Raw genomic sequence first — 18726 nt, forward strand, 5'->3', positions numbered from 1 at the left:
GGAAACAAGCTATCAAGCCATGGAAAGATGTGAAGGAACTTTAAATGCACATTACTACCTGAAGTAAACCAATCTGAAAAGGTTACATACTGTATGATTCCAATTATAAGACATCCTGGAAAAGGTAAAATTATGGAGAGAGTAAAAAGATCAGTGGTCCCAGTGGTACCAGAGAAGGAAGGCATGAACAGGTGGAATGCAGGGGGCACTGATACTGTTCCATATCATATTCTAATACTGGATATGCATAATTGTATTTATCAAAACCCATGGAATGTGCAACACCTAGAGTGGACCCTAATGTAAACTGTGGACTTTGGGTGATAAGGAGGCATCAATGTAACAAATGTATCCCTTTGATGGGGATGTTGATAGTGGAGGAGCTATGGGAGGAATTGAATGGAGGGATCAGAAGGGCCAAAGAACACACCTGAAGGGGCATGAGGATAGAATTAGAAAATGAAAATAATGCCACAAGAAAGGTTCAAGAGCCTTTTTTAGTTGTTAGCAGGAAAAACTAAAAGCTACTTCCCTGGGGACCTACATCTAGCTTTGGACTCCATTACTGTCTGGGGCATGACTGGCTCAGGTGTCAATGGGGGCATGAGGTGTTTTTTTAATATACTTATTAACATTTAGGAAGCTCTCATATACTACATGCCAGAGAGAAGGGGCTAGAGAAAAGATACAAATATCAATAAAACACAATTTCCATTTGGAGGAGAGCTTGCAGTTCTGTGGGATAGAGGGACATGACACTTACACATGAGGAGGCTGATGGGAAATGGGCATGGGAGGAAGAAAAGATTGTGGGCTGAACAGAAAAGTGCCAGCCTCAATGCTCCAAAATGGGGTATTGGCTCCCTACCAGCTAACTGTATACATGTGTGACCCCAGGTCATCTAACCAGTTAATGTTTAGTCTGAACTGGTCTTACGGGTAAACAATGCAATTTTAGGAGTGAGGATAAAATCTTCCTACCAACTAAAAATTGTTCCCTGCATGTTAACACTAGAAACTCCACCCTTTCGACTCCATTTCATTAGCTTCTGTTGCCTATTAAAATGTAAATACCCTTAGGAGAGATTAACTTTAAGCCATATAATTCAAGAGTAACTTACTGTGAATTTATTTATCAGATTTATTAAGATGGCTCTGATAGAAGACAGAATGTAGTAAACTTAAGATTACTGGACACCAGGAAATGCTTGGGCAGGAGAATGAAAATATTTAAAATGCTCTGTTAACTATAGGCTTTGGCAATTTAATTTCACCCTGATTAAAATTGAATGAAAATAGTGCAGCCACTGAATAATTGCAAACCAAGCAGAACATTGATTGTATGCTGTTTTTACTATTAATACTGTTATTAATCTTGAAAACGTACTTGGGAAATAGAAAGTGGGAAGGAAAAAAAGGTCTTTTATTTATTTAAGCCTCACTCCCCAAAGTTCTATGTTGGGTAATAGAATAGTCATTTGCCAGTATTTGTTTTCTGCATATTTATTTTCTGATTTCCTTAAGTTGAGGGGTTCAAGAAGAGGTTTTTGGTATTCCCATGTCCTATGAAATGGATCTCAATATAACCTAACCTACTTAATTTTTACCAGAATTTCTAGAAAGATCAATAAGACCTAGTATGACTTTGACCACATTACTATGACCTTGGGGTTCTCTCAAGAGCATCCTAGATGCCACAACCACCATGCTAGCCTCCAAGGCCAGTCTCCTTTTAAACTTCTGGCCAAAGTATATACATAAAGCCCTTCCCTTGTTTCCCTTAAGAATACTGAGATATTTGGTGCTTTTAAGCAAAAAGGAAGTAAACATAGAAGGGAACTAAAGCTGTTTGCCTCACTTATACAGGGGAGGTTCTTGACCTTAACCACAGTTAGCTAATTCCAAGGGTCTAAGGAATAGAACCCTTCCTGTTCCAGGCTCTGTCTCTCAATCTAGAAACCAAGTGGGAGCAAAAGGCCCAATGACATCACCACACCCAGCCTGGGGCCCTCAACTCTTACATCCCTGCACACAAATACCTTTGACCTACCACCAGGGACCCAGGAGCTTTCCAGAAGTGCTGCCTCTCAGCCTCTCCCACTTATTCCCTGTGTCTGGTCTGAATCTTGCCTCTTCTCCAGTTAATTAATGACTTTGTCCTTCAGGAGAAGTGGTCATTCTCTTACACATCCCCCCTCCCTCCCTATATGAGCCCTCTTGGATATTGGCTGACTCCATGGCAGGCCAAATAGAAATTTTACCCACAAGATAGCATTATGTCTATGTAATAAGAAATATGCATACCTGTTGAGGGTGAGGGGAACTGAGGAAGAATAAGCAGCTGAGTTGCTGCATCATGCTCTCTGCTAGACTAGAAGAAGAAGTCCCTAGGGCTGGTCCATTTGTCTGTGTGTATCACCCCTGAGGCCTAGCATAGTGCCTGGTGTAATTAGGTACCCAATAAATAATTGTTGTGTTAAAGAATGAATGAATACATTCAATGATTTCCCCACCACTTAAAATCTGAAGTGAAAGACTAACTTAATGCTCTGATGCTGTTCCTGATAAATTCTGATTTTTAAGGGCATAATCAATAAAGCCTCCATTGATCAAACTCCAGCATTAAATTCTCTCTACTGTTCACTTTGCAATATAAACACTTAAATATGCTAGGCTAGAGAGAGACTAATCAACTAAATAACCCACTGGAGATTGAATCACCCCAAGGCAAAGGCCATCCTTTCAAAACACAGAGTCACTGAGCCAAAATGAAGTTTCTATTCTCAAAGCAAGAAAAATCTCACATTTAGTAAGAGCTAGTATTTATTAGGAAGTTATTAGGTGCCAGGAAATACAATAGGCACATCATTTATATTGTTTATTTAATCCTTAGGACAATCCAACAAGTTAGGAATTAATATATTTTGTCATGTATAATGCTCACTTTTTTCCCAAAATTTTTAAGGGAATAATATGGATGCACATTATACATGGGTGATAACTGACATACCTTATATCTATTCTTGTTATGTAATTATTTATTACATAAAATTTCTTGTACCATATGTTCAAAAATAAATGTTAAAATTCCTTCATAATACAAAAAATGAGTATCTAAATATAAATAAATAAATAATTGAATTAAAAATTTTAAATAAAAGATTTTTTTCTGTGAAAGTTTATAGGCCAAAAATGTGAGTATGCATTTCGTTCGGCAAAATACAGTGTCATTCTCATTTTGCAGATTTTAAAAGTGAAGCTTAGAGAAGTGTTTTTGCTTGTGGTCACTTGTTCAAGAGGTTAATAGTTTTTAACTTTGAAGCCAGGTTATCTAGGTTTAAATTCCGCCTCTTCCTAGATGAGTATCCTAGACTGTTCTAGCTACTATAGATGTCCCCCCACCCCACTGCCTTACCTGCAGGGAATATGTCCAAGACCCCCAGTGGATGCCTGAAACCCCAGATGGTACTGAACCCATATGTAGCATGGTACTGAAAGCATATGTAGCATGCTTTTTCCTGTACATATACATCTGTGGTAGAGTTTAATTTATAAATTAGGCATGTAAAAGATTAACATCAACAATAATAAAAATAGAACTATTATAACAATATCCTGTAATAAATACATCTTCTTGAATTCACCTTTTCACTTAAAGGAAGCACTTTACAGCTTCTCTTTGGCATATCCAATTTACCAGCATCATTACTCTTGCACTTTGGTGCTATTATTAAGTAAAATTAAGGTTACTTGAGCACAAGCAGCTGATCTGAAAACTAAGATGGCTTACAAAGTGGCTAACAGGTGAGAAACGTATACAGTGTGAAGATGCTGGACAAAGGGAAAATTCACACCCTGGGCAAGTCAGAGCTGGACAGTGTGAGATTTCATCACACTGCTTAGAATAGTGTGCAATTTAAAAACATATATTTATTTCTGGAACTTTCCATGTAATATTTTTGGTTTACAATTGACCAGGAGTAACTGAAACTATGCAAAGTGAAATTGAGAATGGGGTTCAGGGGCAAATGTATAACCAAATACCACAGACTGGGTGGCTTATAAAAAACAAAAATGTATTTCTCACAGTTCTGGAGACTTGAAGGTTAAGATCAGGGTACTAGCATGTTGAGGTGAGGGTTGCAGACTTCTCACTGTGTCCTCACATTGTCCTTACATGGTGGAAGGGGCTAGGGAGCTCTGTGGGATCTCTTTTGTAAGAGCATTAATCCAGTAGGCTTTCTCTGGAGCATGCCCATGCCTTTCTTCTTTCTCTGGTGTGCATCTTCACTTTCCCAAACTTTAAATCTCCCATGAGACTTGCAGCCAAAGGAGCAACAGGCAGCAGCTCATCCCAGGCTAACCCTCTGAATCTGTCTCTAATGCCCTCTTTCCTAAAGTCCTCTTCTCAGTGAGCTAACAGGAGCCCCACATTGGCATCACCTATTGGGGTTAGGATTTGAATTTGGGGGAAACAAATATTCACACCATAGCACTAGGCAAACATAGCTTAACACATTTTTGCCTCAGTTTCCTCACCTACAAAATAGAGCTATTAACTGTACCAATTAAATTATTGTTTCTCACCTACATACCCATTTTTCTGTAACCATCTTTGTGATGTTAGGCTTGGGACACTGCAAAGCATTCCTTCTTAGTCAGCTGGCTTCTTGTTAGCTCTGCCAGTAGGGGACACTACTGCAAGGCTGGAAGAGGAAAAAGTAACTGACTAGAGCTGCCTCTTGTGCACTGCCTCTGAGCTTCATCTCGGCAGCACATCTCACCTTCCTGCAGATTCACTGAATCCAGTTTGCCGTTTTTTTTCCAGTACTTGTAGAATCAGCCTCATAGTGTGCTGGCCAGTACCCTCTCCTCAGAGGTCTAAATTCAACTCTGTGGGACCCTTGCTGTAAGTATCTAAGAAGTTTTAGTAATCCTGGGGTTACCACCCCCCATCTTACTTTTTATTCTTTCCATTACATAGTTAACAACTTTACAACCCATTAAGAACGAGTTATACCATACTCTTTCTGTTGAAATTATTGGTGTGAACTCATTGTCTTGACAGACTCTGACGGGTACAAGAACACCCACTTCAGAAGGCTGTTGAAAGTATGGAATAAGCTGATGGTGGTTAAGTGCTCATAACTGAACCTGGAGCACACTGTTTGCCATATCAGTGTTAGCTCTTGTTACACCTTATTTCCAACTAACATGATATTTCTCCAATAAAAATAGTTACTATCTAGTTGGGCACTAGGCTTAGAAATTTCATAGATTTTACTTCTTTTAATCTTCTTAAATACCTTTTGGAAGCTTTGCGTTCTTGAATGTTTTTTCCCTAACAATGGACAGCAAGAATGGTATTCTGAGTTAATATGTCCATTATCCTGACAGGTTAGGTAAGCACTTTAAACAGTTTAAATATCCACATTAGAAGAGTTTAAATATCCACATGAGTTGTTTCTCATGAATTTCTCCGAATTCTAAGAATATTTATAGCATTGTCCTATGTAGCAGCAGAAATTAACATAATTGAAATGTGTGTGTGTGTGTCTGTTTGAGGATTTTTTTCTTTTTTAAAACCTAAATCCCTTTTCATTTTTTAAGATTTTATTTATTTACTTTTAGAGAGAGGGGAAGGGAGGGAGAAAGAGAGGGAGAGAAACATTAATGTGTGGTTGCCTCTCACATGCCCCTACCTGGGGACTTGTCTGTCCTGCAGCCCAGGCATGTGCCCTGACTGGGAATCCCACCAGCAACCTTTTGATTTGCAGGCCGGTGCTCAATCTACTAAACAATACCAGCCAGGGTTCTTTTTTTTTATTATTATTGGTGTTCAATTACAGTTGTCCCCATTATTCCCCCATTACTCTCCTCCACCTGTCTGTTTGGGGATTAAGATTTTGGAATTTCAGATTGCAATTGAGGGAATATGATCGAAAGGCACACACTTTCAGTTTTAAAGTAAATAAGTACTAGGGTTGTAATGTGCAACATGATGACTATAGCTAATCTGATGTATGATATATGGGAAAGTTGCTAAGAGAATAAAACCTAAGAGTCCTCATCACAAGGAGAAAATTCTTTTTACCTTTTTTCTTTTCTTTTTATTGTATCTATATGAAAAGATGGATGTTAGTTGAACCTAATGTGGTAATAATTTCATAATAAATGTAAATCAAGGTGTTATGTTATATGCCTTTAAACTTATACTGGAAAAAATAATAGGTTAGCATTTTAACATGGGCTACATAAAAACATTAAAAATATTTGTCCCTGTCAAGCCATTTTGCTAAATTAATACATATTGTTACAATTCTTAATGTGTGACTACTATACAGTACTTAACCACTGTGAATATTGATCATTTCATACCAGCATAAGTTTTTAAGCTTCATAGCTTCCAATTTTCTGAACATGAATTGAGAGGAAGTTGCAGTTTCTGAGACTGGGAAGAGCTGATACATCTTTTTCCCTCCTTAGATCATCTCCATTTACTTTGTTAGTCCACGTAAGGGAGATCCTTTTGAGAAGTGCCTCTAAAAACACTGATGGTGACAAGTTCAGCATCCTACATGGGCTTATGACTTAAGCAGACAACTTATGAGTGGAGGAAGGCCCCCCCGTCTAATTATATCTGCCCCATTGGCCTTTTGAGAGTCCCCCAGTGTGCTGGGGAAGCTCCCCATCTTCAGAGATGAAAGTGAAAATGTTACCTGGATGTTTGAGAATGATACTGGATAATGGAAAAAGATCTAAAGGCAAGCAATCTGTTTCATGCGGGTCTAAGAAATATATCATATGAAATATAATTTTAAAAACTGTGATACTGATAATGTACAAAATAGAAGAGCTTGGGGGAAAGCTATTTCTTTCCCAATCTATGGAAGGCTTCCATATGTGAGAGGGAATGTGGCATGCCAATTCTAGGTAGTTACCAGGGCATAAATAAAAACAGTGGCAAGAAAATATAGGATATCCTATGTGGATAAATATATTTTAAAAAGTTTACAATTTCAGTGATCCAAAATGAAATTAACTGCAAGGAGATAATGGCGCCCCTGTGGAAATGGAGTACTTACGCATTGGTTAGAAACCATATGCTAGGGATAATGGAGAAAATTAAGTTAATAAATAAATCAACAAATGTATGTGTGTGTGTGTCTGAGGATTAGCATTTTGGAATTTTTCTATTGTATCAGTGAAATATTATAGAATTTAAAAATAAAGTGCCTATTTGTGCTAGGTACTAAGATGTAAGTGTTTCACATCTATTATTTTATTTTATTTCTAAAATAAACTATACTGGTAGGTATGATCACCTTCTTCATACAAATATGTCCAAGGTCACATATCTAGTAAAATGACAGAACCAGGAATTGAAACCAACTCTCTCTGACTCACAAAGCTTGTGTTCCAGCTGATTCACCGCAGGTCATAGGTGACAGTTATTCTCCATAGCCAATGCTGAGAGAATAAAGATCAGGAAAAGCTAGGAACTGAGATAGGAATAAATGCCTTCACTGTGAAGGGCTTAGAAAATAAAAGAGCCAAATGTGGAAGAGTGGGCCCTTGACCTTGCTTTCAGAATTGCTTGTGAGCCATGGGAAATCCTCAGATTCTGTCACTAGGTTTCCAGAATATCTCTCGTTCCATTTCAATTCAAGGATCTCTTTCCAACTTCAGTTTTACAATTATGGAGGCAAAGTAAATAAAAACCTCAAAAATACCTTGTTCCTGGGTGTATCCTTGCCTTATAAAACAAGTCACTCTCTTCAGGAAAAAAATAAATAAATAAAAGCATCCACCAAATAATTACTTTTTAAAGGAACAAAACATCAGGGGAAACATACCTTTTGCTTCACACTTGCTTTCAGGCCAACTCGGGAATGACTCTTGGACTAGGGGAAAAATCAGAAAGAAATCTATGAAGAACATAGTATAATAGTGGACCTTATTTTTACATCATTTCTTCTGGAAGGTATAAGTTTTAAGTTAAAATCCTTTCCCCCTAATGTTCCTTCACAGCCTCTAGCAATATAATAATAGAAGCATAGCATGAACTCTGGTGTTGAATTTTACATGCTGAATGGAAGACTGTTTAAGTCCTGGAGCTGAGAAAGCAAAGATGCACCTCCACTTTGTCAATGCCTTGCTCATATTTACCGATTCAGCATCCTTCTTAGAGGACACAGGCAGAAACCAAAAACTGCACACATAAGGAAATACTTCTAGCTATAATAAGGTGAGAGGAAAGATGGGGGAAATAAATAAAAGAAGAGGTAAGGAGGAAAGAAGGAAAGAAACAAATGCTCTATAAATTGGAAAAGAAGAAAATAGGGACCTAATGGAAGAGCACAGGGGACAAGAATCCCAAGTGTCTTTCTACAGGGTGGATTTCAATCCCTGCTAATTTAAATGCATTTTCATTAGATTAAAACAAATCTCTCAAAAACTTAAGTTTTTATACAGGGTTTTATTTTTCAGTTTGTTCACAATTATCTAACTTTATATGGAATTAGGAAAGATAAAATAGGCATTAATCTGTACGGGACAATAAGCTCGTGTAGAGTATCACTAACACATTTCTCCCAATGAGAAAAAAGCAAAAATCAAGCTCACTATATTTAGCATTCAGACAGCAAATATATTTCACTTTAAGTGTAGTGTGAATCAAACTTAACCCATTTAATGACTACAATGTACCCAGAAAAAAATGTCGTCCCTAACTCAGGAGTCCTCAGTTTGTTTAGTCCCAGGATCTCGTTACACTCTCTAAGACTATTGGGGCTCCCAAAGAGCTTTTGCTTGTGTAGGTTATAGCCACTGATATTCACTAACAGAAATTAAAACTGAGAATATTTTTTCATATAAATTTAAAAATTTCAATTCAATATTATTTCATATAGCTTTCAGGTGTACAGCATAGTGATTAGATAAATCGTATACTTTAGAAAGTGTTCCCCCTGATATTTCCATTACCCAACTAGCACCATACATGGCTGTTGGCAGTATTATTGACTGTATTTCCTATGCTGTAATTCATTTACATCCCTGTGACTATTTTGTAACTACCAATCTGTACTTCTCAATCCCTTCGCCTTTTCCACCCAGTCCCCCCAATCCCTCTCCTCTCTGACAAACATCAGTCTGTTCTCTGTAACTATGAGTCTGTTTCTGTTTATTTTTTCATTTATATTGTTTCTTAGATTCCACATATAAGTGAAATCATATGGTATTTGCCTTTCTCTGACTGATTTATTTCACTTAGCATAAAACCTTCTAGGTCCATCCATGCTGTTGCAAATGGTAAAATTTTATTTTATATGGCCAAGTAACATTCCATTGTATGAATAGCTTTATTATCCACTCATCTACTGATGGACACTTGGGCTGCTTCCAAATCTTTGCCATTGTAAGTAATGCTGCAATGAACATGGGATGCATATATTCTTTCAAATTAGTATTTTGGGTTTCTTCAGCCCAAATTTCCAGAAGTAAAATCTCTGGGTCATAAGGAAGTTCCATTTTTAATTCTTTGAAGAATTTCCAAATTGTTCTTCATAGTGGCTGTACCAGTCTGTATTCCCACCAACAGTGCAGTAGGTTTTTCTACATCTTTGCCAGCACTTGTTGTTCATTGATTTATTGGTGATAACCATTCTGAAAGCTGTGAGGTAATATCTCTTTGTGGTTTTAATGTACATTTCTCTGATGATTAGTGATGATAAGCATCTTTAGAACTGAGAATTTTTAAAAATATAAATTTATTCATTTTTAAATATCAATAATAAACCCATTACATGTTTAATAACATATTTCTATACATTTTATGTGTATTTCTAAACAGAAAAATATTAGTGAGAAAATGCCATTTTTCAAATTTTTGCAGTTCTAATGTTTAGCTTAAATAGAAGATAGCTAGATCCTTATATTTGCTTCTGCATGTAATCTATTTTGCTATGATATGCTTTTGGTTAAAGTAAATGAGAAAAGTTCAGATGTCTGATTGGAAAAGTAAGTATTTGTAATAATCCTTTTAGATAATTGTGAATGTTCTTCTCTAATAATTTGCCAAAACTTGACAATTGGTAGTTTTCTAAATGAACTTCTTATATTCTGTTACATAAAAATTTGTTGGTCTTTCTTGCACATTGAATGGATTTTTTACCCATGCATGATTTTATAGTATCCTGCATTGGTCATTTGGAACATAGGTCTTTAGTGAGTTATGTAGGTTTCCCAAATATTGACATCTTTCATTAGGTACTATTTTTAAATCACATTTATTAATCACCAACCTCACCTGAAAAATCTTTAACAGTTGCTAAGCTATCAAGCTCACAGTAACAGATACAGTTTTCCAAAATTCTAATTTTTACCTGATAGCTTGAGTGTTATTATGAGCAATAAATATTGTCAGTTGTTTCCCTTGATGGAACAGACTCACTGCATTTTTGCAAACATGTCTGCCAGCTACATGAATGTGAATAATCATATTTAATCTATCACTTTTTCTTTGAAGTTAAAATGATCTTTTATGAAAAAAAGAGGCTAGTTTGGTTGACAATTTAATCACATAAGTGCTTTTCTTCAAAACAACCACTGAATGTTTACTTACAGAAGTGCTTTATACATACTTTTGATTTTGTCAAATAGAATCCTAAAAAGCTGTGTATTTAAGGGTTAAGGTTTAGTAAACTTAATAATTTGTTACTATGTCATCAAGGCTATTTTTAAGTGAAACTGGCATTTTTTTTCTGCAATGCAAATGCAGCGGTAAAATTATAAGGGCTACTAGCACAGCTTGGTGCTACTGACTTAATTCACGCTTTAGCACACACAGTTTTCACTGACACTGCTCTTGCACAATCAGTGCAGATGGCATGCGGTACAAAAGGGGGGAAGCAAAGAGCATCTTCTTAATATTCATTATGAAAAGAGTTTTGGATTCTCACATTACTTTCAAGAACCATCGTTCATAATCATTTAAAGAAGCTGAGCAAGTAGTAATGAAGTAGTTAGACTAGACTACATTCATAGATATGGAGCTTAGGAGAAACAGTACCAATTCAAAGCAGGTTTTCCTTGTCCCTACTTCATCCCTGCTGCCTTAGAGGACAGACACCAAGAGAACAATCAGGAGTAGGCTTCCCACTGTTGGACAGAGGCTAGGATGTGTAAAGGAACTTTGTAAGAAATCTGAAGTGTTCATCTTTCATTTATCCATACAGTGTTTTGAGATCCATTTAGACTGTTATGGGCTGAACCGTTACCCCCTCCAAAAAATGCATAATTTCCAATGCTGAAGTCTTAACTACCAACACCTTAAAATGTGACCATATTTGGAGACAGGGCCTTTAAAGAGGTAAATCAGGTAAAAATGAGGTTATATGGATGGGCCCTAATCCAATGTGACTAGTGTCTTTATAAGAGGGGAAGATTAGGACACATACCACACTCATGCATACAGGGAAAACCACAGAAGGGAATACAGAGATCTCGCCAGGAACCAACCCTGTGACACCTTGCTCCTGGGCTCCAGCCTGCAGAACTGTGAAAAAAAATCTGTTGTTTAAGCCACCTAGTCTGTGACATTTTACTGAGGCAATATAACAAACTAATATTCCATAGACCCTGAAGAATCTACCCCAAAGAAGTCAAGGGTCTAAAAAGTGAAGGTGTAGCAAAACCAACTCCTGGATAAACGGGCCATTACCATCACATTCACTGTCAATCACAGGCATGCCAAGGAAAAATGTCTCCGTCAGTGGTTCTCAAACTTTAGAGTTCATAAAGGTCATTTAGGGGGCTGTTAGCAATGTGATTTACCAAACCCCAACTCCAGAAATTCTAAGTCAGGAGATCTAGAGGGGCTCCTAGGAAGGTGTGTGATAATGAGCACCTCAGGGAATTCAGCTAGATACATGTGGTGGATTAACTGCAGTTTGAGGATCACTTGCCTGCCAAGGACAATGGTAATTTGGAATGGAAAGTAGGAAAATACAGAAACAGGTACTAATTCTCTCTTTCTTCTTTTTTTAAAGATTTTATTTATTTATTTATTTTTAAAGAGGGAATGGAGGGAGAAAGAGAGAGAGAGAGAGAAACATCAATGTGCGGTTGCTGGGGGTCATGGCCTGCAACCCAGGGATGTACCCTGGCTGGGAATTGAACCTGCAACACTTTGGTTTGCAGCCCGCGCTCAATCCACTGAGCTACACCAGTCAGGTCTCTCTTTCTTCTTGAAAGAGAGAAACCAATGGTTTCTGTCTTCACATAAATGAACCTCTTTTTCCTATCCCTTTTAAATGCCTGGTGTTAAAATCTTTAATTTGATTGAACCAGTGGGTGGGCCAGGGTAACTGACAAAGGCTGAATGTTGGCAAATTACTCGAAGTAGTCCAAAAACAGATCTGCAAGTTATTTAACCTCTCTAATTTAAAACATAAGCACAAAAATTCTGTATTTATTTGTATTTTCAGAAATTTAGTTGGGTTCAATGCCATTTTAAGTGCTATAAACATCCATGAATATAAACTTTGTACTTAATTCAAGGTCATGATAGCAAACAGAACCTAAAGGACAAGAGTTCCACTTCTAAAGGGGATTAGAAAGTTGTGATGGTTAATTTATGTGTCAAGTTGACTGGGCTAAAGGATGCCCAGGGAACTGATAAAACATTATTTCTGGATGTATCTGTGAGGGTACTTCTAGAAGAGATTAGCATTTGAATCAGTAGACTGAATAAAGAGATTCATCCTCACTATTGTGGGTTGGCATCATGCAATCCCTCCACCCCCACCTCCAGTGGAACCAAAAGGTGAAGGGAGGGCAAATTCTCTCTTTGGCTTCTTGAGTTAGGATGTCCATCATTTCCTGTCCTCAACATTGCAACTCCTGGTTCTCAGAGCTTTGGACTCCAAGACTTACACCAGCACTCCCCTGGTTCTCAGGCCTTCAGATTCAGGCTGAATTATATCTTTAAATTTTTCTGGGTCTCAGGCCTGAAGACAGCAAACTATAGGACCTCTCAGCCTCCATAATCATATGAGCCAATCCCATAATAAATCTTCTCTTATATATCCTACTGGTTCTGTTTCTCTGGAGAACCCTGACTAATGCAAGAGCCAATTCAATTCCAGTGGAATAGTATTTGCATTTGACATTAAATGAGTTACTACGCCCTGGCTGGTGTAGCTCAGTGGATTGAGTGCGGGCTGGGAACCAAAGTGTCCCAGGTTCGATTCCCAGCCAGGGTACATCCCTGGGTTGCAGGCCATAACCCCCAGCAACCGCACATTGATGTTTCTCTCTCTCCCTCTCCCTCTTCCTCTCCCTCTCTCTCTCTCTCTCTCTCTCCCCCTTCCCTCCTTAAAAATAAATAAATAAAATCTAAAAAAAAAAATTAGTTACTACATCTCTCCTGATAAATGTCTTATTCAGACAGAATAAAAGTTGGGCCTGCATCTTATATACCATGTTATACATTTGGTCCCCCACTTACAAACTTGTGGCCTTCTAAAAATTCTTTCATTAGTTAGGTGTTAGGGACTTAGAGCTTCTTTTCCCCATAGAAATAATTTTACAGCTACAACACATGGGCCTAATATAACCTCCAATATGACTGAAATGTTATGCACTTTCAGTAAAAACAGTATACTACCACAATATTAACAATTGTACAAAGCAGAAAAATAATAAAATCAAGTAAAAAAACATTTTTGCTTTTTCCATATATCTTGAACAATAGTGTGAATCAACAGCATTTTTTAATTTGAAGAGGATGGAGACAAAGGTAAAAATTCTGGACTTTGCAAGAGGTTTTGTTAAAAATTTTAAGACATGGTCTTTGGGGCTAGTTTTGGGTTGAATTCCGGTTTCACCACTGGCCACTGTTGAGCTTGAATTTGTTACTTAATCTTTCTCATCTGTACAGAGCAGATAATAGTTGTCAAACGGATTAAATACAAAATCTCTTTTTAACACATGGCCTGCCACATGGTGCTCAAAGGGAGCTGTTGATATCATTAGGAGCATAAGAAGCCTCTGGAAGTGGCATCCGTGAAGGGATGGGACAGGAACACCTGAGCTGTTCCCCTGATCACCACTTCTCTAGAGATGTTGCCATTATTACAGCACCCAGACTTCTGTCCAATTAAGGGTAAATGCTAGGCTCAGACACCAATGGGAAGTGGCTCTTTCTGCCTGAAGTGTTTATAGCAAACTCAAACTCATGGCCCCAGCTCTCCTGGGGAGAGCCCATCCTCCTGAGCAAACCTGGGTATGGAGGATAAACTCCTCAAAAGGAAGGACCTCATGCATTTTTTAAGCACCACCTTTTTTTCCCAAGCAGCACTCGGCATATTGTAGGCATTCAATGAATATTCATGGAAGGAGGTGATGAAGGGGCAGAAAGCAGAGAACTGTGTGGACATTCCTATGTCAAACTGTCGCTCACCATCCCGCAAAGCACATTAGAAGGCATGGAGCTCCTTATCAGTGGGTACTGACTTGGTTCTTAGGGACTTCACTTTGGGCAACGGCATAGACATGAATTAAAATCTCTCTGTAATTATTCATAGAAGCAGATATCTTAGAGCAGAGAATTCTCAGGATGTAGAGAAACAAGAAACAAGTCCAGGAGAGAACTACATCTTGGCTCTACTATGTAAGTTTTCACTGGTTTCTTATGGAGGAGAAATTTAGGGTCAAGTTCCATTGTCTAAGAATATTTAATTTAATAATATACAATTCTCATTATAGAGTATGAGTTAGTCACCCTTATTACATCTTATTGTCAATTTTATAAGGTCTTCAATTAAAGACTCTTTTCAGGTACTGACTAGTAAAACCAAGATTCTGATACACAGAGTGGTCAAAACTCAGTGTATTAAAAAATTTAATCCTGAAAAAAAAGACATGGTATTCACTGCTAATAAGTCTGATGTCCCTCACCCTCCCCTCCCAAGCAGATGGTTTTTCTTTTCTTGATTCAAGTTCTCTCCCTGAATTACTCTTAGGTCACTGAGGACTACTAAGTAGTGAAGAATAGCAAGGGAACAAAGCAAGTTGTTAAGCAGCTCCCTGTGGCAGGGCACACAGTGCCCAGCCCAGCCCTTACTGGCTACTGCCTACTGTCACCCGTGTGTCAGCTTGAAAAACACAGAAATTGTGTTGCACAAATGATTGCTTCAAGAGAAAGAAAGGAAGTCACAGAAAAGAAGTAGGAGATCAGAAATTCCCCAAAGTCAGACTTGAGCTCACATCATTAGCCAAGGCGGCCAAGGCTGTTCTTTGGAGCACAAATGGCAGGAGGGGAATGAGAGCAGAGTGCCTTTGTGGTGAGGCAGGTAGGAAAGGGTTCTTATGTCATTGGCACCACATGTGCAAGAAACACTCACCAATCAGGTGTGCCTGGCTTGGGAGATGCTGGCATGGTATATTACTGTAGGCTTCATGACATTTCCATGAAAATAACCCCCTTAATGAGGCTACCCCTCAGTCCCAAGTACATATACATGCCCAAAAGAGAGGCAGCAGCAGCAGCAAAAAAACTTTATTTTAAAAATTCATGATTTTCTTCTATAATCAAATTATACCAAGCTGCCTTGGAACTCTGACCTTAACTCTTCTAAGTCAGGGTTAATTAAAAGAGTGTGTTCTGAAAAGTTACTCCAAAGTTGAAAACAGCAAGGGGTGATTACATTTTCCAGCCCTATTTATGGAAATGAGTGTTCTGACATCTAAGCCTGTAGTTGTGATCGAATCCATTGCACGCAGGACTTTACTGGAAACCAGAAGGGGATTTAAGTGACCCCTTCCAGCAAATGCTACCCTTTTTCCCCACCAGTGATGCAGCCCTCACCAGAAAGGCCTCTTCCCACCAGTCTCCAGTTCCTCTGCTACTTTTAGCAGGATTAGGAGGAAATCTTTCAGTTTGCTCTACCAACATTAAAAATTCTATTTAAACCCCAGGATGAAACTGACAAAGAGAGCTCTTAAATATGGGCTCTTGTCTGAGCTCCCTTAATTAGAGAGGCAGGGTAATTTAATGGGATCACTCTGCAAATGGGGTGATTAGCAACCCAATAACTCCCAGGAGGACTTGCCTGCTCTCTTAGCAGGCTGTAGTCTGAAGTGTCACCTCACATTCAGAGGCTGGAACAAGGGACACCTCTGAGCTGATATGACATTAAGAAAGCCTCCCACGTCATGTCCTAGGCTGGGCTTGTTTTCCAGAACAACACAAGAAGAAATGGCTGAAACAGAAAGGTTCCTGAAACAAGTGTGTCTGCCACTTACTGATTTGTCGGGTGATAACAGTGCAGTGAAGATTGCACAGTATTGAAAGAAGATACTCCTGACCTGTGGTTGTTTTTCAATCTGATCACCTTTGGAGGAAATCAAGAAGGTGGTTCAATTCAAAAGGCCTATGATGTTCTGAATTGCAGTTCTTTCATAAGGTAGGACCAACACCACCTGGCTGAAGAGGAGGGAAACGTCAGGAGTCCTTCCCCCTAGGGGAGAATCTGTATGAATGACTGGGACAAACTCCCCTTAGCTCACTGAGCTGCTGTAAGGCCCCTTCGATGCCCTTTCTCTAACTGTGTTTTCTACCCACCTTGGGCTACCAGACAATGCTATCTCAGGGTGCTGACTGGATCTGGGAGCAGTGGTGGGTCAGCAGCAGTTTCTGCTGGACAGCTCCTCTAAGTCCTCACCTTGCTCTTTACAGACCCCACTCAGAACCAAAGTCACGTGCCTCAGTCTGAACCTGGTACCTGGCCTTAAAATGCTCATGGACATCCTAAACTAAGTCACCCGCTTACATACTTGCATTGCTACATATTCTCCTGATAGCAGTGGTGAAAGCTAACACTGTGTGTTCTTCTAAGTGCCATGGGCTTGGCGTATAGTATCTTATTTAATCCTCACTACAATCCTATAGCATAGGTACCATTACTGTCACTCCCAGAATAGAGGGAAAAAAATAACCCCAACCCCCAAGAAGTTACCTGATTTGTCCAAAGGCACCCATCTACTCATTGTCTGGGCCAGAATCAGAACTCGGAGAGCCTGTCCTCAAAGCTATCTTTCTTTTTTCTTTTAGAATACCTCTGATTTTAAAAATTTTAATTGTGGCAAGATACACATAGTGTAAAATGGACCATAGTACCCTTTTTGAAATGTGCAGTTTGGTAATGTTAAATGCATTCACATTGTTGCACAACCACTCTCCAGAACTTTCTCATCTTGCAAAACTTAAACTCTGTATACATTAAACAACACCCCATCTCCCCTTCCCCCAGTCCCTGGCAACCATTATTCTTTCCATTTTTATGAATCTGACTAATCTAGGAACCTCAGATAAGTGGAGTCACATAGTACTTAGGTTTCTGTGACTGATACATTTTGCTTCATGTATTCTCAAGATGCATCAGTGTTGTAGTATATGCAAGATTTCCTTCCTCTTAAAGGCAGAATAACATTCCAATGTATATACACACCACATTTGCTTGAACATGGGTTGCTTTCAAAAGCTGCTCTTACTAGCCACTACATTTAATCATCTTCTATATGCCTTGCTGTAAGCTCTCTGTGTTCAGACCCTCTTCCAGGATTTCCCCACGATTGCTTAGGTGCTGTGGTCTGCCTGCCTGCCTTGTTCTTTCTTCCCATTGCCAGCTGGTGCCTCCACCTGGCCCACCCTTAGCACCTGTCTAGTCCTCAGGTCAGGGCTCCAGTTCCTCCCTGTGTGGCCTGGCTGCCATGCTTCACCCCTCCATGCCAGCCCCCTTAGGAACCACATCGGCTCCAAAGAACATGGTCTATGGAGTGGTGCCCCTGGCATACAAATTACTTGGGCGATGAAACTCTCCTACCTCTTTTAAACATCCCTCCCAGGCACGCTGCTGACTGAAGCTGGGAAGCTCCTACTACTATTAATAACTCCACAGAATGAGGGGAAAAAGGAGCTGTGCTGAAAATAAAACAATGATGAACTCAGCGCATGAACAAGGCCAAGACAAATGATTATAATGTATTCTGGATCTATATTCTTTAAGGCTATTAATGTGCAGAAGTCTAACACTGAGCATCCCTGAAAACACAATGCCACAGGAAAACACTAAGAAAGACTAGATATTTTTTTATATGATAAACTCTGAGGTGAGGGTTATGTGTTAGAGTTCTTTTCTCTATAGCTCTCTGAAGGTACATAGTAGGCACTTATTTGTGGAATCAACAAAAATCCAGGTGAAGGAACTCCTTTTTCAGCTTGCCACTCTCCATTAGCTACTTTTAGAAAGGGACTCTATTAGAAAGGGACATGAGGCAAGAAAGTGGGTACATTACATGCCTTTAAGTCAACTCCAACCCCTGGGGATCCTTTGAATGAGTGACACCCATAGTGCCCTGTCCTCAACAGCCCTGCTCAGCTCCAGTAGACTCATGCCTGTGGCTTCTTTTACAAAGTCAGTCCATCTCATATTTGGTCTTTCTCTTTTCCTGCTGCCTTCTATTCTTCCCAGAATTAGCCCACCCCCCCCACTTCCACCCCCCCGCCAAAGAACCCTGCCTTCTCATGATGTGCTTGAGGTAGGACAGCTTCAGTTTTGTCATTTTTGCCTCCAGGGATATTTCAGGCTTAACTGCTGTAGGAGCCACTTGTTCATCTTTCAGGTAGTCTAACATATAGAGCTCTCCTCTAACACTGTATTT

At 39.0% G+C, this 18726-nt stretch overlaps 1 protein-coding gene across 1 annotated transcript in view; it reads right to left on the reverse strand.

Moving 5' to 3' along the window:
* RASGEF1B (RasGEF domain family member 1B) overlaps positions 1–18726 on the reverse strand; it is a 521074-nt gene that overhangs the window by 402501 nt on the left and 99847 nt on the right. The window contains exon 2 of the mRNA XM_036022574.1: positions 7857–7904. Coding sequence (XP_035878467.1) covers positions 7857–7904 — 48 coding nt within the window. The remainder of the gene's footprint in view (positions 1–7856; positions 7905–18726) is intronic.

The sequence above is a fragment of the Phyllostomus discolor genome, chromosome 1 (genome assembly GCF_004126475.2).
Source record: "Phyllostomus discolor isolate MPI-MPIP mPhyDis1 chromosome 1, mPhyDis1.pri.v3, whole genome shotgun sequence".
Taxonomy (NCBI): Eukaryota; Metazoa; Chordata; class Mammalia; order Chiroptera; family Phyllostomidae; genus Phyllostomus; species Phyllostomus discolor.